The sequence below is a fragment of the Phascolarctos cinereus genome, unplaced genomic scaffold, assembly GCF_003287225.1.
Source record: "Phascolarctos cinereus isolate Bilbo 61053 unplaced genomic scaffold, phaCin_HiC Scaffold_1;HRSCAF=81, whole genome shotgun sequence".
Classification (NCBI taxonomy): Eukaryota; Metazoa; Chordata; class Mammalia; order Diprotodontia; family Phascolarctidae; genus Phascolarctos; species Phascolarctos cinereus.
In genome coordinates, this window is record NW_027555514.1 from 246514522 (window position 1) to 246540626 (window position 26105).

At 39.7% G+C, this 26105-nt stretch overlaps 1 protein-coding gene across 5 annotated transcripts in view; it reads left to right on the forward strand.

The window, feature by feature from the left end:
* SYT1 (synaptotagmin 1) overlaps positions 1–25836 on the forward strand; it is a 724221-nt gene extending 698385 nt beyond the window's left edge. For all 5 annotated transcript variants that reach the window (XM_078146393.1, XM_078146407.1, XM_020993508.2 and 2 more), the window contains 2 exons: positions 16348–16481; positions 22309–25836. In XM_078146393.1, the coding sequence (XP_078002519.1) occupies positions 16348–16481; positions 22309–22515 (341 nt within the window). In that variant the 3' untranslated portion in view covers positions 22516–25836. The remainder of the gene's footprint in view (positions 1–16347; positions 16482–22308) is intronic.
* Positions 25837–26105: the final 269 nt, after the last annotated feature.

Consider the following 26105-nt stretch of genomic DNA (forward strand, 5'->3'; position numbering starts at 1 on the left):
ACTTAACTCTGCCTCAGTTTCCTTACCTGTAAAATGATCTGGAGAAGGAAATGGCAAACTAATCCAGTATTTTTGCCAAGAAAACCCCAAATGGGGTCACAAAGAGTTGGACATGACAGAAATGACTGAATAACAACATTATTGTTGAGAACCAGATTTGGAATTGGAGGATCTAAGTACCTCTGCTACTTACTCCCTGTGTGACCTTGAATGAGTTCTTTAATTTCTTTGTCCCTCAGTTTCCTCATCTGTAAAATTTGGGGTTGGACTATTAAGAATCACCAGGGTCCCTTCTAAGTCAGTGATCATGCTCAAAAAAATTTTTAAAAGATTGGTACTTGGTCATTTTCCTTTGTGTGTGTGTGTGTGTGTGTGTGCGTGCATATGTGCACGCACATCTATTTAGCTAGGTATTTATTTGTTTCTTTAGTTCAGTCGTTGCAGTTGTGTCCAACTCTTCATGACCCCATTGGGGGTTTTCTTGGCAAAGATACTGCAGTGGTTTGCCATTTCCTTCTCCAGCTCATTTTCCAGATGAGGAAACAGAGGCAGATAGGGTTAAGTGACTTGCCCAGGGTCACACATATCTGAGTCCGGATTTGAACTCAGGCAGATGAGTCTTCCTGATTCCAAGCCCAGTACTCTATCCACTGTGCCACCTAACCACCCCCCTTCCAAGTATGGGACACTATAAATGCTCATAAGGTAATAGCCAGAGAAGTTCTGGTTATAACATTTCTAATTAGCAAAGCCCTTTGTTAAAATTTAAAGACAAGGTCCCTGCTGCAGTTTTAGGGGAAAGGACGAAGACTGAAGGTGCCTTTGTGCCAAGTTGTCAGAAAGATCACTGCAGGGATCTGGCATTGGGAAGCTTTAGCCTGGCACTTTCTAGATCTCTGTGTAAATACAAAAAAAGCCTTTTGTGTTTCCTTTATTTGTTACACAAAGGAATCATTGCTTACAGCCAGCTGCTTTGCAATTATAACCCTGCGAAGAAAGCATAATTTAACATCAGAATTGCCTGAGGGAAATAGGGCTGTTACAGCATTATAGAACATTAAGGGGTTCTTTGACATATTATTACATTCAGTCCCCAACTTACAAATAGATTGTATTCCAAAAGTTCTGTTGAGTCAGTTGTTTGAAATTCAGAACGAGTTTTTACCTGGGTTTAAATCCTGTTTCTGGTTCTTGTTGTCTGTTCTGTGTAACTTTGAGCAAGTCATTTAACTTTTCTGGGCCTCAGTTTCCTCATGTGTACAAAATGAAGTATTGGACTAGATAGTCTTTGAAGACTCTTCTACACAAATGAATATTTCTATAAAAAGATTATTATAAAATGGTGCTTAGGACCAGGGGCTAGCAATGAAATCCAATAATGGAGCTAAAATAGTCTTCAGTTAGAAATAACAGAAAAGAACCCACTATGTTCTAAAGGAAGCCCATTTCCCTACTGGATAGTTCTAACTGTATCCCCTTAAAAAAGAACGTAACTTTAACTCTGAAATTTCCTCTCCATTTCTCCCAGTTCCGTCCTCTGGGAACCCATAGAGCAAATGTTTTCCATATCACAGCAAAGTCAGCAGCTATTCTGTCCTTCCTAAATTTTCTCTCTTCCAGGCAAACTATCCTCAGATATATGTCCCTCTGCCCCTAAGGGAAAAGAAAGGAGATGGTGGAGAAAAGACATAGGGTTAAATATTGATTTCTCCACCAGCGATTACTGGGTGGTCTTACAGGCCACAGCAACTTGGTTGATACCTGAGGGTAAAGAGGAGTGGGGAAGAAGGGCAAAGGTGCCTCAGGGCAAGGAGTATATCATATATAAGCAAAAGGTCATGTTGTATAAAACGTGGGATATTCACAAGTTGGAAGTTTATAACCAAAACAGTGTCTGTATGCTGAATTTTCTGCAGTCTTCCCAGATACTATGGTGAAGTACAGAATAAATTTTTAAAAAAATTTTTCCCCTAAGTGTGTTTCTCCATGATACCAAAATACTATTGTAATTTTACTATAAAAAAAGAGGATGAGTTTCAATGACAAACTACATCACCAGAAACTTTTTCCCCAAGAAGTAGAAACAATTTAGGAGACACAAAGATATATTATAGGTACATATTGAACATTTTCCAAATAAACACACAAAATGTAAGTGGTCAGGTCTGCCAACAGGTCTTAACAAGCAAGTGATGGGAAGTCCAGCATGCATTGGCAGGAATATGTGCGTGTAATGACTTGTTCACAGTACAATACTATATGGTTACATGGCGCAATATTGCATCATCAAAATTTCAATGCAGAAAAAAACCCACAAATTTACAATAAATTATCAAATTTAAGATGCAGCATTTTCTTTAAAAATATTTTACATTTTTTTGAAATGATGAAAATTTTTTAAAAAACCATTAAAGGGTTAAAGAAAGTTGATTTCAGGGGGGTGGGGCACTGAATAATTTTTTTTAAGGGAGCAGTAGGCCAAATAAGTTTGTGAACCTCTGCTTTAGGTAATCCTATGTCTAAAATTCACTTATACTAAAGTGTGAGCACAGGGCAGCTAGGTGGCACAGTGGATAGAGCGCAGGGTCCGGAATGAGGAGGATCTGAGTTCAAATCTGTCCTGAGTCACTTACTACCTGTGTGACCCTGGGCAAGTCACTTAACCCTGTTCACCTCATCTGTAAAATGAGCTGAAGAAGTAAAGGGCAAACCACTCCAGTATCTTTGCCAAGAAAACTCCGAATTGAGTCACAAAGACTCAGACACAATTGCAATTTTCCTAATATCATAGGATCATAGGAGACCTATGAAGGGATCTTAAAAAACCACCTAGTCCAAATGTCTTATTTTACAGTTGTTTCCTACAAGTAGTCAGAGAGGTGACAACCCATATTCAAGTCCATACTGTGAGAGCAAGGAAAAATCAAGGGATTTTTTTTTCCCCGAGAATCACACAGTTCTGGGCATAAATCAATGCCATCGTCAACAAACACAAGTTAATTGCAAATACCAGTCACCTAAGGTTCTTTTCCTGCTTCCATGAGGCCTCAGATAATCCATTTCTTCATTCTTAAGAAGCTAAACAAATTTGGATCCTTCATACACTCTAGCCTATTTTTGAGATCCCCCCCTTCCTCCATAGACCTTTATTAACTGGACTTTCTGAGTTTCAAAAACTCAATAAATCATAGCTTTGACTCACACAGTATCCAAAACATTTCAGTAATAAGATTCAGCTCAGTATTCCTGATATCACTTTATAGCCATGAATAACTCGATCTGTTGACTTCAGGAGTGGGAGGAATCTGAGGGGGCAGAAGGGGAATGGGGAAGGAAGATGTTGAATTAGTTTAGAGTCTCCCACACCAATATCATCTCATGTAAAAGGCACTGAAAGAACTTGTTTCTGTTCTAGTTCCCATCATACACTATTAAATTCTTTACATTATGAACAAGATGCTAGGTATGGAAATAGGAGCCTCTTAAACCCATACGGATCCTTCAACTCCCATCTCAATCTTCCACAAGCCTTCTCGAATTCCTCTTGCTGTAATTATCTCTAATCAACCAATCAGCAACCACTTATTAACTCCCTACTATGTGCCAGGCACTATACTTGGTTCTGGGGATGTGGAGAAAAAAAAATGAGAGTCCCTGCCCTCAAGGAGTTTACAGTCTACCAAGGGAAACATGAACACATATAAGTATATGCAAAAATATGTATAGGTCAATGAAAGGTAATTTAGGAGTGGGAGGTGAGGATTTGACAGCTGGTCAGGAAAGGTCTCACTTAGTAGTTGGAACTTGAGCTGAGTTTTGTGAACCTTTGTGAACCTACATGGATTATTATTATTATGTAAGGCACAGATTCTTATCCTCTTTGGAGCCTTTGGCAGTGATACAAAAACCTACGGGCCCCTTCTCAGAATAATGGGGTTTATTTGGTTATTGTTGTTTTGTTTTGGCTAGACAATGTGGTTAAGTGACTTGCCCAGGGTCACACAGCTAGTAATTGTCAAGTGTCTTAGGTGGGATTTGAACTCAGGTGCTCCTGACTCCAGAGCCACCTAGCTGCCCCATAGAATAATATTTTTTAAATGCATAAGATAAAATTTAAAGAATTTCAAAGGAAACAAGTAATATTGAAATTCAGGTATCAGAAAACATTTTAATGGTTCATGTAAGCATGGCTAAGAACCCCAGATTGAAGGTTCTTAACCATGGGTTATATGAAGATATTTCAGCTCTAGAATCCTATTATTGATTGAATGAATGAAGTTAATTAGTTACTATGGAAACAAGTAGGCCAGTTCCTACTGGTTTAATCCAGTTTAACACAGCTGGTACAGAATAAATTCATAGATACTTTTTTAGATATGAACCATTTCGAAGCCTGAAGAATTTTAAGATAGGAACTGGGCAGAAATCTTGATGCAAGGTCCAATTTTCATAATTTAATTATATCATGAATACTAAAACATGTATGTGTGTATAATATACATCCATATTTTCTGGTTCTGTTCTGCTCTAGAACGTTGGTATTTAGAAGATAGTTTTTTTTAACCTTCTTGAAGGTCATTCCCTTGTAGACTAGAATAATCATTTTATAAGAAAGGAAAGAAAAATCAATTTCATGAAAAAAGATCATTTTTCATATCGGTTTAACTTGATTCAAAGCCTTTTACCTTAATGGTTTGTATATACTGCCTTCCCTTCCCTATCTTCAGCTACAGCTTTCAGAGTAGAATCTTAAATAGAAGTTTTCTCACCTGGGGCAAAAAAAAAAAATCGGGAGGATTGTGGAACAGTGTGTACCAGAGGCACCAAGGACATCCCAAGCCTGGGGACGATTATGCTGAGAAAGGGAGTTGTTTGACCTATACCCCCCCCAAAGGATTGAAGGGAGACAGACCCTGGGGAAGGGGCACCAAGAAATGGAACCACGGGGAGTAGCCAGTCATATCCAAAAGAGGTGAATTATGTAGCTACACATAGCAACAGAAGGTCATACGGTAAGGTGCAGAGACACCATTTGTCCAGTGGAAGAAGTGCTGCTCCCCACCCCCACCCGAGATATTGGCACTCTGGGACAAAATCCTATTTCTCAAGTTAGTGACAGCTCTGTGTAAGAGTAAGGGTGCCTACAATAACCTGGTCCATTCAAAAGGCTTAGATAAAAGTTTGGAACGATTTGGCCACAGAGTCCCAAGAAACTAAAACCACCATCCTTTTACAAAAGAAAGGAAATTCTTTAAATCAAACTAGGTTGAGTTTGGGGGGTGAGGAGGGAAATGCCACATGGTGAATGAGAGATGAGAGTCCAGAATTCATAAAGAAATAAACAAAGTTGACAAGTCCCAGACATATCCAAAATGGAGCCTTGTATCTGAACACATTGTACTCTGGCTGCTCTGTATTATCAGAAAAGGAAATTCTTTCTGATAACTGCACCATTGTTTCCTGGAAGGGAAAAGTTAATGTACTACAAAGTAGGAGACAGGCAGATATTATAAAAGAGATTTAACTTTCTTACAGAGTTATACATTATTCTTTAAGAGAAAAAAAATGTAAATGAATCCAGGGAAAGAAAGCAAAATGCCCTAAGCCCTACACAGCTTCAAAGTAGAGATAGTGAATTTGCAATGAAGGTTTGACTGTGTCTTTAAAGGAGCTAGTCTTGGGAAGGCAAGGGTTGTGTGTGTGTGTGTGTGTGTGTGTGTGTGTGTGTGTGTGTGTGTGTGTTTCATGAACTTGGCAAAGATGACGCCAGAGCAGAGCTGCAATTACACGGCTCTGCATTTTGCATCTTTCCCCACACTGTTTACAAGCTTCAGAAAAGCCAATCGGCTCCTGGCTGCTTGGAGCAGGGACTGAGCTGCTGGAGTTGCCAGTAAGAGTAGGGACGTTAATGGATCTCATTAAAGTCTATTTTGTCATTTCAACCAAACTTTCTGCTGTTAAGCAGTCAACAGGACTTCTAAGGCTCCAGGAAACTTTGAACTCATGAGATGGAGGATAATTTGCGTTCTGGGAAAAGTAGTTTGTAGGTACCAAATACAGAGCATAGAAATTACCTGTTCTTACTTATTTAAAATACACAGACTTGCTTTGCAATGCAGGTGGCTCTGGCTTTCCACCATAAATAATATTCACAGAGGGACAGCTTTAGAGCTAGAAGACCCCTTAGAGGTCATCCGTCCAATCCTCTCATTTTACAAAAGAGAAAATCAAAGCCATGAGAGGTTAATTGACTTGTTCAAGGTCATAAAGGCACTAGGAGGCAGAGCTGAAGATTTGAACCCAGGACCTCTGGCTTGGCTTGGCCTAGCATTTTTTCCATTACACAATATATCCCATTGTTCCTAAAAAGTTAAGTGGAAATCAAAATGTTTTAAATCTAATCACAAAATGTGCTATGAGAGGATACTGTTTAACAGAATCCTGCAGCAAATCCTTTGGGGAAACAGTGTATCACTGCCTCATTTATATGTAAAATGTCAGCCAGTCTATTAAGTGATCACTCACTTTGTGTCAAACACTATCCTAAGCATTGGGAATGTAAAGAAAGAAACAGAACACTGGTCCTGCCCTCAAGGAGCTCACATTCTAATGGGAGAGACCAACATGAAAATCACCAGGCATATACAAGATATACACAGAATAGATGGTGGATTCAGAGGGATGCCACTAGCAGCTGATGGCATTGGGAAAAGCCTCTCACAGAGGGTAAATTTGAGTTGAGTTGAGTTAAGGATGAGCCCATTCCAGGCATGGGGGACAGCCAATGGAAAAGTATGGAGGTGGCAGAGGTAGTGTTACGTAGGAGGAATTGTTGTTGTTCAGTCATTTTAGTTGTGTCCAACTCTTCATAACCCCATTTGGGGTTATGTTGGTAAACATACTGGAGTGGTTTCCAACAGTAACCATCCAGCTCATTTTACAGATAAGGAAACCGAGGTAAAACAGCATTAAGTGACTTCCCCAGGGTCACACAGACAGTAAATGTCTGAGGCAGAATTTTAAATCAACTCTTCCTGACTCCAGGTCTGGAGCTCTATCCACTGTGCCACCTAGCTGCCTATAGGGAGGGTTATCTCACATAAAAACTATATGGGCTGACCAGTAATCTATCTCCCCTAGCACTTTTATAGCCTTTTTATCTAGCTGTACTGCTCCAGAGGAATTCATCTTCTGCTTTCATTCTGTGCCTCAAGAATGGAAAGACAAAGTACCTACATAAAGCCTGAGAGTCAGGCTCAGTTTTTAGCAGAACCATGCTCTAGGTCAAGGACATTGTGTTGAGTCCAGATAGGAGAGACATTATTTTAAAGCAGATCATCCACAGATATGGACATCACTCCAAAATACCCTTAAACTATGAGCCCTTACCATAACCCCATAGGGCTTCTTTTTCCAACCCTCAACCTCTTTCTACCACAATTCTTTTCGAACTACTTCAGGCTGTTTTGTTTTTTCAGCCTTAGAGTTTGGAATTGGGCAGGGCCTGATGGAACACACCACCCTTTGTTTCAAGAAGCTCTGAGAGAGTCCTCACGGATCCCAGAGATTTCACTGGACAGGATTTTAAGAACTATACCATACTTTAGCCCATGAGCTGTGAATTGTTTTCAGGGAGTCCTTGAACTTGGATGGAGAAAAATTATATCTTTATTTCAATATAATTGCTTTCCTTTATGCACTTAAAAATATTATTTCAAGTGTTCTGTAGGCTTCACAAGACTACCAAAGGGAGCCAAGATACAAAAAAAGGTTAAGAATTCTTGGACTACTCCATTCCAATCCAATAAACATTTATTAAGTGCCTACTATATGCCAGGCTCTGTGTTGAGCACTGGGGATACAGTTGATAAAAAGTAATAGTGAGAGGTAGCCAGGTGGCTCAGTGGTCAGAGCACCAACCCTGGAGTCAGGAGGACCCAAGTTCAAATCCAGCCTCAGACACATAACACTTACTAGCTGTGTGACTTTGGGCAAGTCACTTACCCCCAACTGCCTCACCAAAAAAAAAAAGTAAGAGTCCCTGCCCTCAAGGAGTTTACAATCTAATGGGAGAAGACACAAAAGGAGGCAGTAGGGGTATCCCTGCTCCGGTTTCTGCCCTCTATAAAAGCATGCATTAAAAGAAGTTTGCTACTCCACTTTCTAGCCCTCCGATCACAGGGGAGAGGGTAATGGAAATGCCCTCCCTAAAATAAATCCTAGCATAGACCCTCAGGCCTATTTTGCATCCTTTCTACAATTCATCCTCTCTTTTAGCCCAGTGATTACCACTGTATGTGGACCCCTGCAATAAACTTGTGGGAGAACATAGTCAAGAGTCTTGTAGGATGTGCAGGTATGTGCAGGTTTCAAGCTACATCACTGGAGGCAATGTCCACATCAGTGGGATCACAAACCCACTTGAGTGTTGAGAGCTCCTCAACCCTAGTGACATTTTTTTTAGGCAATTGGGGTTAAATGACTTGCCCAGGGTCACACACCTAGTAAGTGTCAAGTGTTTGGTCTGAGGCCACACTTGAACTCAGCTCCTCGTGACTTCAGGGCCAGTGCTCTATCCACTGTGCCACCTAGCTGCCCCAACCCCTAGTGACTTTTAAAAAGATATCTAGAAATGAAGGACAAGTAGCAGAGGATTATAGGAAACTCTGATGCCATCTCCTACAAGGGGCCTCTTCTGATTCTCCCAGTTGCTAGATCAAACAATCTTATTCAATTCAGACCAATGCTATAGCCTGCCAAAATGTTTTTGGATCCTGACTCCATCATCTAGTACATTAGCCAATCTTCCCTGTTTTGTGGGAAATGTGATAAGCATGCCTTCTATGCTGCTATCCAAGTCATTAGTAAGAATGTTAAGCAGCCTGGGGCCAAGCATAGAGCCCTGGGAGACTATGCTAAGAGCCTCCTGCCATGTTGACATTAAACCATCAACAATTCACTCATTGAGTTTGGTCATCTCCCAGGTCTGAATCCATCCAATTGAACTGTCATTTAATCCATATCCCTCCATTTTTACCACAAGAATGATGATAGGAGATATTTTACCAAAAGCCTTGCTAAAATCTAGGTAAACTCTTTCCATAGCATTCTTCTCTTCTGCTAGATTGATAATCTTGTCAGAAAGGGAAATGAGATGAGGCTGGTTTGACTCGTTGTTGATGAAGCCATGCTGGCTTTTTACAATCCCAGCTTCCCTTTAAAAATGTTCACTCTTCTAAGGTAACTCTTTAATTCCATTTTAGACTTTTCCCAAGAATCAAAGTCAAACTCACTGGCCGAGAGTTTGTAGAATCATCTCTGAGATGACACATGCCTTTCTCCCATCTTGTGGTACCTCTGGCATTCTCCACGATAATTTAAAATATTACTGACAAATAACACAGCAAGCATATCTGCCAGTCCTTTCAGTATTCAGGCAAAGTATTCCACAGGGTCTGGTACTTTGAACTCACTCATCAAGGCCAACTGGGTGCTCTCTAATTTTTCTCTTTACTTGTCTTTAATATCAATGACATTCATCTTTTTGGTCTGTCATTTGCAATGCAGATGTAATTCTCCTTGTCAGAGAAAAGAGAAGCAAAATCATAATCAAGTGGTCCTGCTCAGTATCATCATGCCATCTCCCCCAAGGTCCTAGGCCTTCTTTGACCCTCTTTTTTCTTCTAATATAACTTTTTTTTTAAATATCTTTTTTTTTCTCATTGGCTTTGGCTTCCCTCATTAGGTTCAGCTCATTCTCAGATTTAATATTCCTGACACTGTTTTTACAGAGCTATTCCACCAGGCTCTTATATTCATCTTTTGTCACCTGACTTTGCTTCTATCTTCTATATATTTCTTTTTTAACTAGACTAAAGATTTCATTGGTAGAGAAAACTCTTCGATGAATAAACCCTTTATACCAGAGCAGTTCTCAAACATTTTGGTCTCAGGATCTCTTTACAGTCTAAAAAATCATTGAGAACCCTTCAAAAAGCTGTTGTGTATGTGGGTTATATCTATATTTACTGAATTAAAATTAAGTATGTACTGAATTAAAAATTAAAATGCCTTAGTATTATTATGAAAATAGTTTTGACCTTGCAGATAGCCAGAAGGGGGTCTCAGCCCCCAGCCCCCACCCCAAGTTCCCTAGACCACACTTTAAGAACCACTGGACTTTGCCAATCCAAGTCAGCACTGTTACTTGTTAAGCACTGAGCATGCCTTGGCTAGGGTCACACAACTAGGATGTGTCAGAAGTGAGACTTGAATTCAGGGCATCCTGACTCCAGGGTCAGCTGCACTCCATCCACTACACTCTATTCCCTCTCAGTACTTTTCTTTTTAATCTAAGTTGGTTAATAAGTTTTGTGCTTACACATCCACTTCTTCAGACCAATCCCATGTTGTTGTTTTTCATCACTGTGAGGACACACAGAGCTGTAAAACTTACAGTACCGTCCACGGAGGATGGTAGGATGGCTCAACCAGTCTGCCATGACACCAGAAAGGTCAAGAACCCATGGTCTAAATGATCTGTAAGGCTTCTTCTTGCTATACCTCTTACAAATATGAAATCCATGATGAAAGAATCAAGGCCAAAGAACTCCCAACTTGTTCTCAGGTGTTTCCTCCCCTGATCCTGCCCAGGTAGCTAGTGGGCTCCTGCTATCTGCCCCAACACTAACTTTGAATTTGGTTTGGACTCGCGGCATCTGAAATCCAAATTTCTGGCTTAGCCACTAACGAGCTGAGTTACTTTATCTGTGAGAGGGAAGCTTTGGCATAGATAACCTCTAAGGTCCCTAACAACTTTAGATCTGCAGTTCTATGTTCTATCACCTTTCAGATGATATATTCATACTTAAGTATAACTGATTAATAAATAAGAAGGATCTTTGATTTCATCAGCATTGAGAAACTCCAGTTGTGATAAATCCTTCCATAGAATCAAGCCAACAGAACATCCCAACTAACTCTTTAAGACTTAATAGACAAGTCTTACATAGTTGCCTTGGACCCAAAGAGATTGGGCAGCTTGGTGGCACAGTGAATAGAGTGCTGGGCCTGGAGCGGAGGAAACACATCCTGAGTTCAAATCTGGCCTCAGACACTTACTATCTGTATGATTCTGGGCAAGTCACTTAACCCTGTTTACCTAAGTTTCCTCATCTATAAAATGAGTTAGAGAAGAAAATAGCCTAATTTTTACTTACAACATCACTAATATGAAAATATGTTTAATAGGAATGTATATGTATAGCCTATATCAAATTGTGCGCTGTCTTGGGGAGGGTGGTGAGGAGGGAGAGGGACAAAAATTTAAAACTCAAAAGCAAAAGCATATGGAAGTCATTGTTGATAAATCAAAAAGTAATAAAAAATTTTTAAAAAATTTTAAAGAAAATGGCAAACCACTCCAAGATCTTTGCCAAGAAAACCCCAAATGGAGTCACAAAGAATTAATAGGACTAAAAAAAAAATTACTTGAAGAGATTAAGTTAAAAAATTTTACCAGGGCCATACCCTTAGTAAGTGGTATCCCAGGAATATCCTGAGCTTTCAGCTTTCCTTGAAGACTCAACTCAAGTCCTACCTTTTGAAGGAGACCTTTTTAGGTGCCCCCAGCTGTTAGTACCTTTCCTCTGAAATTCCCTTCCATTTACTCAATGTATCTCTGGCCATCCCCTAGGCCTAGAACACTCTTCCTTCTTCCTTCTGACCTCCTTGGTTTCCTTTAAGTCCTAACTAAAATCTTACAGGAAGCCTTCCCTAACTCCTCATAATTCCAGTGCTTTCTCTCTCTTAATTATTTCCTGTTTATCCTGTGTATTGCTTGTTTTACATATATTTGTTTCTATATTGTCTCCCCACATTATATTGTAAGCTTTTTGAGGGCAGGGACTGTCTTTTGACTCTTTCTGTATCCCTAGCATTAACACAGTACCTGGCACACAGTAGGTGTTTAATAAATGTTTATTTAATGAATTTAGATGTTGTCTTCCCTACTTGAATGTGAGCCCCTTGAGGGCAAGGACCATGCTATTTTTTTTTCCCTTCTTTGAGTCCTTAGCAGTTAGCCCATCTCCTGGCACACAGTAAGTACTTAATAAATACTTTTAGAGTGAATGCAGAGATACGCTTTGAACCCAGGTCTTCTTGAGTCCAAGCCTAGCACCCATTATGCCTAGGGTCTCAGCAACTGATTGATAATTATTTTAAATCAGTTCTATCTCTCCAGGGCATTCCTTTTTTTTTTTAAAGTATCAAAGCCTTAGGATAAAATTGTAATAGAGCAATAGCAGAATTAGACCCTAGGAAGTTTACAACACAGTCAGCTCCAAGGAAGGGTCTCTATCAAGGCTATTACCAAAATGGATGACCCTCAAGTCATTTTTCCAAGCTTTGCAAGCAATCAGACCTTCAATCTTTTATCCACAGAATTCTTATTTGTAAGATATATAGCCAGAAGGAACCATCTAGACCATCTAAAGGGTCAGATAATCTAACTCTTTTAGTGTCACAGACCCCTTTTGGCAGATTGACATAACCTATGAACCCTTTATGTGAATATTTTTTAAATACTTTAAAAAATACTTAGGATTACACAGTAAACTAATTATATTTGTTTACGTTTATTGAAATACAGTCAAAATATATTTTTAAAGTTCACAGAACCCAGTCTAGATTCTAGAGAAATCCAGATGTTTTGCAGATAGGGAAACTAAGGCCTAGAAAAGCAAAATGACTTAAAGTTCACTCAGTGGAGAGCAGAGGGAGGATTAGAATGTAGCATTCCAAATTCCCCATCTAATATTCCATACTTCCTATCCATAGATCCCAATTACTCCCAAGGTCCCTGACATGCCTAGAAATGTCATGGCTCCAATGTCAGACAAGAAGGGAAAAGAAAGCCATGGCACCTTGTATGCAGTCAGTATGGTAGCATAGAAAGAGGAAGAAATTCTGGATTTAGATTCTAAGGTTGTTTGTTATTCAGTCATTTTTCAGTCATTTCCTGACCCCACTTACAAAGTCTGTAAAGTGCTTTTTTTTAGTAACCTTGTAAAATAGGTGGTAAAATTTTGCTATTGTTATTCTGACTTTGTGACCCCCATTTGGGGTTTTCTTGGCAAAGATACTGCAATGGTTTGCTGCTTCCTTCTCCCATTCATTTTACAGATGAGGAAATTAAGGCAGATAGTTAACCCTATCTGCCTGGCAATTTGCCCAGGGTCACACAGCTAGTAAGTGTCTGAGGTCAGATTTAAACTCAGGAAGATGAATCTTCCTGATTCCAGGCCAGGCAGTCTATCCCCACCTAGCTGTCCCTAGAGTCAAAGGAACTGAGTTCAAATTCTGCCTTTGCCATTTACTACCTCTGAGACTTTAAGTAAGTTACCTATCACCTCTTAGCCTCAATGTCTTCATCTATAAATTGAGGTGATTGGACGTGGTATACCCTAAAATCCCTTCCAGAGGAAGATCTGTGAAGCTTTGATGTTAATATTCTACAACTATTTATTGTCTGTGTCTCATTAAGCTAACCTGACTTGTTTTCAGCCCTGGGATATGGACCAGGGCTTGTTTTCACGGCTGATTTCACAGCAAACAAAAGATCACCCAGAGACACAGTTGGGATTACCACGGCAAATCAATCTCCTTCCCCCCAGTGCCAACCGTCCGGCTCCTTTGCCTAAATGAGTTCCTGAGTCCTAGTGGAAAGAGTAGATGTATTTAAACTTGGGAACACAAATACCATCACTGGCTTCGAATCCTGTGCCAATCCAAAAACACAGGTTGACAGGCATTGTTGCTGTAATTGTATTTGTTTGTAAAGGTGCCAGGGAGGGGGAAGGGGAGGAGGAGGGAAGGGGAGGCTTTACCAAATAAACAAAGCCTCTTGTCATCAAGATATATTCATAGTGAAAAGGCCAAATTCCTTTCCATTCCAGGATGGGGCTGCAGATGTACCTGTTTACACTGGGATTTCTAGTCATTAAGTAGCTCTTTTGTCGAAGGGACTCATTGCTGGCTCACCAGCTTTGGTCTGTGTACATGGGAAGGTTTGGGGAGTTTTGAAGGGCTACTTTCCCCTTGGGAGTTTTAGAAAAACCAGAAGACTTGAACTCTTAGAGAGAAAATTAGCATGCATTCTTCCTGGGGCTGATTTGTCCATATAGAAAAATTAAATAAGGCAATCTCAGTCAAAGCTTTGCTTCCCATGTGATAAATTCAGACTGGTATTTGCCCCAGTGATCCCTTGTAGAAAATGCTAAGGGAACCTCAGGATGGTCAGTAGAGGGGAGGGCCCCCTCTGTTCCATCACCTTCAATTTGTGGTATAAAATAAGCATTTCAATAACATAGTACAATAAAAAAAGATTGCACATGACACTGCAAATCTCCTATGCACAACTTGCTTTTCTTTCCCATACAACAAAATTATCATGTAAATTTTTTTTTTCTTCCCTTCCTTCCCCATGCCCTAGAGATGGCTACCATTAGTCACAAATAGATAGCTATAGATATAGCTATAGATAGATAGATAGGTATATATATATAATAATTCTATACATCTATTTATCAGTTCTTTCGCTGGATGCAGAAAATACCTTTCTTCATATGTCATTTCTAGTTAATTTGGGTACTTATAGTAGTCAAAATAACTTTTGCTTCTTCCTTGAAAATGCAACTTTGAACATTGAGACGGTATGGAGGAGTATGGCTCTTTGTAAAGCTCTTAAAATCTGGGAAATGAAAGATTCTTGAAAATAATTCTTTTCAACTGATCCCATGATTTCATTAGCATAGCGTACTCCCAGAGTGGAGACTTCCTCCACTGGTATAGATCAATTACCTCTCTACAAATTATAGTCTTAGAGACATGTGAGACAGAGAGAATGGGAAGCAAGGAAGAGGATAAATGACTTTCCCACGGTCACACACATATCAGAGATGGAATTTGAACACAGATCTTCTTGACTCCATGGCTGGCCCTCTAGCCACCATCTTTCTATTTATGATATACTTATTATTAGATTATAATAATGATGATAAAATCTAGCATTTCTATATGGCACTTTAAGGTTTGCAAAGCACTTTCCAAATAATATCTCAATCTATCCTCACAACAACCCTGGGGAAGTAGGTATCATTACTATCCCCATTTTGCAGATGAAGAAACTTGACTGAGAGATATTAACTGATTTGCCCACAATCACATAGCTGGTAGGGCAGAATTCTAACTCAGATCTTACTAATTCTCTCCACTGTACCACCTAAATATACTCAAATATATGTTAAATTACAAATGTATTATTTTAAGTAAAAAATGATTATGAAATGCTAACTTCTTACATATGTGTAAAACCTAAGCTCTTTGAGGGCAGAGACTGTCCAGATTTTGCCTTTGTATTCTCAGCCTCACACAAAGTATGTGCTTAATAAATGTTGGGGGGTTTTTCCAATTTGGTTGGTTTTTTATTGATACCATTTAAGCCTCACAACAACTCCATGAGATAGGAATTACAAGTGTTAGTTTACTTATTTGTAGAGGAGGAAAATAAGACTCATGGAGGTATAATTATTTGCCCAAGGTCATAGGACCATAAATACTAAGATGAGAGGCATTCACATTCAGTTCTCTCATTTTACAGATGAGGAAACTGAGACTCAGAGAAATGATTTACCCAGGATCATAGATTCAGAATTGGAAAGGCCAACCTCCTCATTTAACAAATTAAGAAACTGAGGCAGACGGAGGTTAAGTGACTTGCCAGGGGTCACACAGCTATTAAATATCAAAGGTCAGATTTGAACCTAGGTCCTCCTCAATCTAATTCCACAAGCAGTCAAAGGCAGAATAGATAGAGTGCTGGGCCTGGAGTCGGGAAGACCTAAGTTCAAATCCAGCCTCAGACACTTACCAGTTACATGACAGTGGTCAAGTCACTTAACCTTTGTCTGCCTTAGTTTCCTCAAGTATAAAATAGGGATAAAAAAAACACCCACTTCCCAGAGCTACTATGAAATCATATTTGTAAAGTGCTTAGCACAGAACCTGGCACATGGTAGGTGATATATAAATGCTTATTTTCTTCTCCTTTCCCTATGTGGGAGATACTGTTATAAAGATCTTTAAAACTAAATTTTAGCATATTGCCTTATACATAATAAGTACTTAATAAGCACTTGTTTTCTTCCTTCCTCTGCACTAGAGTCAAAATCCATTCTAGAGTTGTTTCCTTGCAGGGAGGTACCAGTCTCCTTTACAAGGTTCCACCGGGAAGCAGGATAATGTGTCCCTAAATTCCTAATTCAACGTTCCATTTGCTTTCCTCAGATCCCTATGTGAAGATTCACCTGATGCAGAATGGTAAGAGATTGAAGAAGAAAAAGACCACCATTAAGAAGAACACTCTGAATCCCTACTATAATGAGTCATTCAGCTTTGAAGTACCCTTCGAGCAAATCCAGGTAATGTCAAACATGATGGTGTCTCTCCCACTTTGGAGGAGTTTCACTCCTCCAGGCATCAAAAATATACAACACAGTTCTCATTAATTAGCAAGAGAACTATGCCTCCATTACCACCTATGCTCCCATTCTCCTCCCATGATGCTTAGGAGATGTCCAATGACTGCATTTAGGGAGGGTCAATTTGTCTAACGGGCCCCACCCTCTCCCTGAGTCCCCCCTCCTACCCCTACCCCAAAACACAGGGAAAAAAGTCCAGGCATGAGTTATTTTGTATTGAGCAAAAATGAATTGGCAAAAAGAAACACCTGATAATGCTGATAAATTAGCAAATGCATCCACAATGTTTAGAGTCCTGAGAACAGATGGGTTTTTGTCCCTTTTTCTCCATATTATATGGAATATTTCATAGGCCAAGGTTTCCCACTACATCCTGGGCCATCTCCAGTCATCCTGATCTATAGCTAGCCACTGGACCCAGATGGCTCTGGAGGAGAAAGTGAGGCTGGTGACTCTGCACAGCCTTCTCTCACTTAAATCCAATTCACTTGGCAAGTCATGGCATCATCTTCATGATGTCATGATCCTTTTTGCGAATGAAGAATAAACCACACACAACCACATACAATTTCCTTCCCCTATGAGCCTATGAATAAGAGAAGAGAAATGTACTATTGTTGCTTGTAACCTAATTGTGCAGTATCTTTCATCTTTAATTATTATAAAAAAATGATTAAGGACCACAAGAGTGAAAAAAAGAATAATTGCTTAGAATTTGGCCTCCTTGGGACCTGTTGGGAATGGATGCATCATCATTTACCCTAACAGCAAGCTTCCCTTTACCTTTCAGCAATAGGAGGGGAGAGGGAGAGAGGCAAAGAATTCTCCATGTGGAGACCTTTAGAATGAGAAGTTGCAGCCACACTGATCATTTGTGATCGTATTATTGGAGGCCTTTTCATGTTTGAAATTCCATGCTTTGTAATGATAGCATGCAAATTCCAGCTTCTGACAGGCTCTCTATAGATGGGAGCCTTCTCCTGCTGCTTCTCAGTGGGGACCAGAGTCAGATTGTTGTACTCAGAGCAACATTATTCCTCTATTTTAATGAAATAATTGATATAGGCAAGCCCTTCAATACCAAAACAATTAGACCATGAACAGGAAAGGAGGCCTCTGGGATAAAGGGGAGTTGACAAAGCTTCAGGGTAGTGTGTGTGTGTGTGTGTGTGTGTGTGTGTGTGTGTGTGTTTTAATAATCCATCATCCTCTGAGCAACAGAGGTTGATTTTCGTATTCCTGAACACTATTTTTAGACATAATGCCTTATCAGTACATCACACCTTCATTCTCTTCAGAAGGTTTTTCTCTTCTGGAGGGGGACAGGGGACTTATACAGAGCAGAACAAGGCATAAATGGACCCATATCCTTGATTACCCTGTGCCATAGTAATTTTGAGGCAGCTAGGGAGCCCAGAGTACCGGAGTCAAGAAGATTCATCTTCATGAGTTCAAATCCAGTCTCAGACACTTATTAGCTGTGTGACCCTAGGCAAATCACTTAATCCTCTTTGCCTCAGTTTCCTCAAAATGAACTGGTGAAGGAAATTGCAAACCATTTCAGTATCTTTGCCAGGAAAACCCCAAAATAGTTTCACGAAGAATAGGACATCACTAAAAAAAAAACAAACAACAGAGAAACACAATAATAATATCTAGATTGGACCATATGGCCCCCAAGTTCAGTCAATAAGCATTTATTAAAATTCTGTTATGTGCCAGAGCACTAAGTTCTGGGAATACCAATATGATAGTCCCTGAGCTCAAGGAGCTTACATTCTAATGGAAGACAACACACAAAATGGAACTGAAAGGTTGGGGCAAACATATTTACAAAAGGGGCAGTGTGATGTCTGGAGAGACAGGAGCTGAGTTGGGAGATGGATGGCTATCCTTGGCCCTTCCTCAAAATGGAAGATTTAAGAGGAACTCACCAATGGGAGAAGGGGACTTCAGGAATGGAGGAATGTTCCAGGATGAAAAAGCAACTGAGGCATAGTGGCAAAGTCCAAAAAGTGAGAATAAATGAAATCATGTTATTGGAAGAGGTTTTTAACCTATAGTCAGCTAGGTGGTTCAGGGGACAGAGCTCTGGGCCTAGAGTCAGGAAGACCTGAGTTCAGATCCAGCCTCAGGCATTTTCTAGTTTTGTGACTCTGGGCCAAATCACTTAACTTCTATTTGCCTCAGTTTCTTCACCTATAAAATGGAGACAACAATAGCACCTATCTGCCAAAGTTGTTAGGAGGATCAAATGAGATAATATTTATAAAGCACTTAGCACATAGTAAGCACTATATAAATGTTAGCTTTATTTTTTATAATTCTTAGTTTTATTATATTAGTTTATATATTATATATAAACATTTTATTTATAATTATTTGCTTTATTATATTAATTATTGTTACTTATATGGGATTACATTTATACTACATGACCTCTTACGCTTTCGACCTCTGAGTCAAAAAGGTGGGTTGGTGACCTTGCTCATTTACCCCAGCTCACCTGCTTGTCAGTTTCAATCCAGTCCCGGTCTCCACCTGGCTAACATATACTTTCCACTTCTCCCCCATAAGGTGCTAGAATTTCAGTTGACAATGACTCCCAACCTCATCACAACCAAACTTGAGTCAGTGAACTGAGATGAAAAACTGCTTTGCATCCTATTCGCAAATCCCTAAGCTATCCGGTTTCCTCCACCAATTTATTTTCCAACGTGTGTTATTTGTGCACTTTGGGGTTCTGACTAAGACCTTATTCCTATGGTAACTAACACCTTCTGGCATTTTTTTTAATTCTGTAAAACAAAATAATAAAAGAGCAGGCATTGAGATTAAAAAAAAGATACTACAGTATAACTCTCCTTGAGGCTGCAATGCATGCTCCACCACACTTAATATAAATTCCCTTTTTTTTAAGCCATCAATAGCCGGCAAAGCAACTATGCCAGAACTGAAACACATATGCACATTAAAAATAAAACACATGTTGTTTCTAGGAAAAGGTTGTGGAAAAGATAGCATTGTGTCAAGACAGAGATGTAGGATACATTAAGCATAAAATTAATGTTTATCTTCTTCTCCTTCCTTTTGCATAGATACAGACTCTTTAAGGATGGCTGTCCCTATATTCTTAATTCTTACTATGCAAGATAAATGAGTATTCCATGCTATAAAAAGGAGACTGCAGTTTCCCCCACTCTGAATTTCTAAGACCATCACAGAGTGCAAGGTGTATCTGAAAAGCTTTCTGGACTGAGTAGAGCCAAAGTTTTTTAAAACTAGTTGCAACAACACCTTCTAGTGGTTATGAAGAAAATCCTGCCAAGTCTTTCTTCATCTGGAGGTCTCATTTTGAGTGCTTCTAGAAAAGTACATCCCTTCACAGAAACAGCAAGCATTTTCATTCTCTCTCTCTCTCTCTCTCTCTCTCTCTCTCTCTCTCTCTCTCTCTCTCTCTCTCTCTCTCTCTCTCTCTCTCTCTCTCTCTCATCTCCTCACACAAACATAGAAACTTCACATTAGCTTTTAAGGAAATAAAGATTGTTCCTCTTAACCATGATTGCAGTACATGGATTGCTTTGGAAAATAAAGGCAGAGGGGCAGCTAGGTGGTGCAGTGGATAGAGCACTGGCTCTGAAGTCAGGAAGACCTGAGTTCAAATCCAGCCTTAGACCAAACACTTAACACTTACTAGCTGTGTCACCCTGGGCAAGTCACTTAACCCCAATTGCCTAAAAATTAAAAAAAAAAAAGGAAAATGCAGCCAGAGAGGTTCTATTGAAGAGGAGGGACAAATGACACATCTCTTTTAAAGCATTTTTTTTAAATATAGCCCAAAAGGAAACTTCTACGTTTGTTTTTCATCTGTAAAATAAGGTACTTGGGCAGGAGTTCTAAATCCTGTCATCTAACCATCATATGACCAACGCTGTCTTGTTTTGCTTTCCCCAGTGTGGAAAGAAAATACCATTCTCTCCAGCCATGATTCCTTTCCTAGCTGACTTAATCCAGCCCTATACAATGGAGACTGAAGGGAGAGATGTACTGTGTTGGCTTTACTGTCTTTGTGGGGCATCTTACATTTTAAATTTCTGCAGTAACCTAATTCTCTGGTTTGACTCTGGATCCACCATCCACAGCAGGATGGTCCACAGAATGTAAAGTTAGAAAGCAAGGGTTTATTAAGAGCTTACTATGTAGCAGGCACCGTGCTAAGGTCTGAGGATGCAAAGAGAGACAAAAAGTCCCTGTCCTTAAGGAACTCAAACTCTGAAAGGGAAAACAACATCTATATAAATAAATACATACACAATAGACTCGTGCTTGAGGGCTTCCAACACAGCTGAATCTGCTTCTACACCTTGTTGCCTTCCATAATTATTTTCATTCCCTTAAACTGCCTAGGATTTGCCCTCAAATATACCTCCTCCTTAACTCAGCTATCATTTAAGGAAACATTCTACTGAGGAAAATATTGAGGGTCAATATGTGCCCAAAGAAACAATGCCTGCATGTAGGAAAAAAATGCATTAAAAAATGTCTTAGTTGCTCTGTTCATGTAAGGTGGATAGAACACTGGGCTTATAGTCAAGATCTGAATTCAAATTTACCCTCAGACACTTATTATGTGACCCTGAGTAAGTCATATAACTTCTGTTTGCCTCAATTTCCTAATCTGTAAAAGGAGGGAATAATAGCATGTACCTCTCAAGGTTTTGGGGGGTTTTTTGAGGATAAAATTAGATAATAATTGTAAAGAATTTATCGTAGTGCCTGGCACATGGTAAGCATTATATAAGTGGTAGCCATTATTATATAAGGGAAGGGAATATATATTCTATTCAATAAATTCATATAAGAGATATCATCAAGTAATTTCTGATAAACTTGAGGTACATCCAAAATCTAAGTACCAGATGTCACCAAACACAGTCTCATATCGTGAAGAGAGCACCCGCTTAGTTAATGATAAATTTATTACAGATCAGTGCTTTGCATGTAGTACGTACTTAATGAATGCTCAATGATTGATTACTTTTTAAAAGTGTGAATAGTTTTTTAAAATGCATTTAATTGATAACTTTTATCTTTGCATCATTTCCCATTTGCAGCCCAGACTGAACCCTCCTTTGTGATAAAGAAAAACAAACAAAAACTTGTTAGTCAGACTGCCCCAATAATGTTTTCAGTGTTCTATCCTAATAGTTTCTACCTCCTCTGTGATGACGCTTTTTAAAATACTACTTATTTTGCCTACACAGCAATCATGTTAATCGCTTCTTTTTTTTTAATGTTGATCTAGCTAAAGCAGAGCAGAGTTTAGGGACTTGCCCAAGGTTACCCAGCTATCGTGGCCAAACTGAATGAATGAAAAAATATTCATTAAATGCTTACTGTGTGTCAAGTACTGTGCTAGCTAAGTAGGTGCTGGGGATATAAATGAACAATCCCTGCCCTCAAGGAGCATATTCTGTACTTGAGAAAGATAAAATATAAAAGAAAGTACAACTACAGGGCAGATGGAAAGGCCCAAGGTACCTGTGGGAGCAGCAATGGATGGACGGCAAGTCCCAACAGTCCTTAGGCTGCATCACCAGGTCAAACCGGGAATTTTGGAGTCCTCATTCCCAGCCATTGGCCATTTTGTCTTCATCTTGTTTGATTTCCAACCCCTTTCAACTTAGACTGCTTTGTTAGGAAGAGATTGGTCCCCATCCCCTTGTGATCTCCTTGTTCTTTTTTTTTTTCTTCTCTCCCCTTTTAGAAAGTGCAAGTTGTGGTAACTGTTTTGGACTATGACAAGATTGGCAAGAACGATGCCATCGGCAAGGTCTTTGTGGGCTACAACAGCACCGGCGCGGAGCTGCGGCATTGGTCAGACATGTTGGCCAATCCCAGGCGACCCATTGCACAGTGGCACACCTTACAGGTAGAGGAGGAGGTGGATGCCATGCTTGCGGTCAAGAAATAAAGGGAACAGAAGAAGCCTTTCTGCATCTGCCCATATAGTGCTCTCTAGCCAGTATCTGTAAATACCTCAGTAATATGGGTCCTTTCATTTCCAGCCATGCATTCCTAACCCAAATCAGTGGTCCTTTAAATCCTGTTTTAATTTGCACAACTTTAAATGTAGAGAGCCCCCTAAGACCTTCACCACCCCAATGCCCCCCAAATCTACTCTTCTTTTAAGCAATATGATGTGTAGATAGAGCATGACAGAAATTATTTATTGTATCACACTGTTGTATATACCAGTATGCTAAAAATTTATTTCTAGTTTGTGTATTTGTATGTTGTACGAGTTTCCTAATCCGTGTATATCTAGATGTTTTTAATAAGATGTTCTATTTTAAATTATGTAAATTGACTGAGATATAGGAGAGCTGATAATATATATTAGGGTTAAATATTGTATCGTCTGCATTCCAGCAAAAATTCCAACTTGTAAGGCACTAGTACAGTTACAGTGACATCTTAAAGGACAACAAATCTGAGCTTTCAACTGAACCATTCAAATAACTGGATATTCTTAACACTGCACACTTGGAGGGGGTAGATCCCATTTTGTAGAATTCTTTCACAGGCAACTTAGCATGATCTGAGCAGCTCCATAGCTGACCTCAAGGAAGCGTAGCCACAAGCCAATAGAGTACAGTTATCCCTTCCACATCTCAACTTTCCCCATGGCGGTTTTGATATATTGTGGGTTGGCATAAGAAACTAAATGGGAATTTGGGGGGGGGGAGTTTTGCAGAAACCGCGGAAGACATGTAAAGAGCAGCAGATGACATAGAAAAAGTTTAGAAACTCAGAAATGCAGGCTTGTTATTTTTTTAAAAAGGCATTCCAGTAGACTCTGGTATTATACAAGAAAAGGCTAAGTCCTTATATGATTCCCTAAAGGCCAATGAAGGTGAAGGGTCTACCTCTACGGATTTTACATGAAATTTCCATATTACGGTAGAGGGCAGGGGAACTGTACCCCTAACCTCCTCAATATGGAAGGGATGACTGTATAGAATTTGTCTGTATATACTTTAAAAAGCTAACAGATGAGAAAGCATTTGAATGGGAGGGAATTATTTCTTATTATTGCACCTAGAGTAAATAACATGATGGTGTTTGGTGTGTGTGTGTATGTGTGAGTATGTGTATGTTCATTGTGGGAGGCGGGGGGGATGGGGAAGGGAAGAGGCTGGGAGAGGAGAAGTCAGCATTTGTGAAACACCGCCTGACCATCCCAGAAGATGCTCTCCATTCTCACCTTTATATAAAATGTGCATCCTGGGAATTCTGTTGGAGATTTCCCATTCTGGATGAATTCTTAATGGGTTTGCACATTAGACTTTATAACGAAATATTTTATTATACAAAACCAGATTAGAAGGAATGCAGAATATTTTTCAACACAGCAACCTGTGCTTATTACAAAAAAATGACTTTGTGGTCAACAGTATTGTAATCCCATCAAGACAAAAAAAAAAAAGGACGAAATTTAGCCATAGTTCTGAATGCACTTCGATAAAGCCAAAACAGCTAGTGATCTTTTTATATGCTCTTTATACTGAAATGAGTTTTAATTTGTCCTTTAAAAAAAAAAAGATGAAACTAAACAAAGAACAAGTTCTAGAAAACTGAAGCAACCTCTTCTGTATACTAGATGCTCGTGTTTCAGGAGGAGTTTTTAAATGTTTTCAATGTTATTATGTAGTAATGGCACTATTATGAAGCTATTTGTCATTCCATAAGAGTCTTCAAAGACTGCTCTGTGTATCACTGTGACTGCCCTGTGTGCTTAGAAATCTAGTTTTCTCAGTGGATAGCAACCAATTTATTCTGTAGTGATATTGTTATAATACTGCCATTCCCTTCTATACCGCACTGCCGGAGGCCCACGTAGCGCTAACAGTTCAAGTTACAAATGGACCAATGCAGAACTGAAGAGCTACGCATCGGACAGGGAAATTTCAGAGAATGGGTGGACCACACAGCATATTGTTGAACACTGTGCAATATTCCATACCTTAGCCCACCCTGGTAGGTCATTGCCTTATTAAATGAAGGGCAATCTACCGTGTCATTCTGCATCTAGACTCTTTCCACATCACTTCAGATTTTTTCTCTCTTCTTCTCTTTCTCTGGAGACCAAATTTTGGGTTGACTAGGCCACAGATAGCAAAAATTCTTCTGAAGAGAAAGCTCATTTTTCTGGCAAATCAGAAACACATAACCTTGGCCTCACATTCCAAATTTATTATACTTATCTTCATACCAGCATGCCATGTTCCTCTCTAACTCCAAGGAAAATCAGCTAGGGCTGCCAGACAAAAGCTTTAGGCATTCCCAGCAATCCCCCAATGAATGGAGACCCTTTCTTTATACTTTCTTGATAATGGATGGGTGGGTCCTTTGGTTGTTCAGCCCAGTCAAGGCAAAGGCCACCAAACTCTTTGGAACTGGGACAAGCAGAGAATGAAAAATAAAGATGGGGAAGGGGGGGGACAATTCTCTCTCCCGACTTTATCGTCCCTAAGCCATAATTTCCTTTACGTTTGTTTCCCATGGAAGAGGCATCCTATGAGAATAAATGCCTCTATGTGTAGGAAGAAAAAACAAAGTCGAACAGGACTTCTTTTCATCAATTTTAAGGGACCAAACCCTACCAAAGAGAGGGGCTAGATTGATTTTGGAGTGTTGTGTGTGCATAACACAGAGATTTAACTTCATCATATCCAGCTTTGAGTTGCTCATACAGAACCCAGAAACAAGCAGGTTCCAGCTGCCGATAATTACACATTTCTCAATCGCGTTAAGTACTCTTAATGCATTCTCTTCCAACACTGCCAGACACACTGTTGCCGTAGTAGAATTGGTTGGTACTCTCTGCCATCATGCCCATGACAGTGACCGAAACCTGCTTTTTTGACCGAGATGACCATCCATCCTCAGATAAGCCACATGTACCTTTCTGACAAAGCTGTGTAAAGTATTAGAAATCTGATGCTGTAGAGAGATCCTAGTTGCCTTCGTGTATATTTACTGCCTGCTTGAGTGTTCCTATATGTGGGTTTTCTCTGTATCTTGTAGAAACTTTGGGGTGTTCTATCCTGCCATAACGGCCCGTGGCCTGCGAGCCGACAACTTTAGCTGTATTTTACCTTCATTTTTTTGATGAGGTGGTTAAAATTTTGTTTCACATTGTGTAGTGAACCCCATAGTAGTTTTCTGATTGTTGTTACCAATGACCTGACCTATTACACAGATATTCAATAAAAATGTTTTATTTCCTGTTGATGTCGTGGTGTTTCCACTCTTTTCTTGCCCCCTCCCACCACTGAACTGCACAATAAGTTGCTCTACCTCTTTTCCTAAGTCAAGGGCCTATGACTGTGGGATCCCAGTGGAAGCCGTTGGGGAGCTGAATGAAAGCCAACAGCTGAATGCCAGCTTTTGTCTTTTGTCGATGAATACAGAACTGACTGAGGGGAAAACAAAGCCTGATGAGGATTTGGCCCTCACTTCCTAGCATTCCTAGGCAGTGTTATTCTCAACATGTGTTTC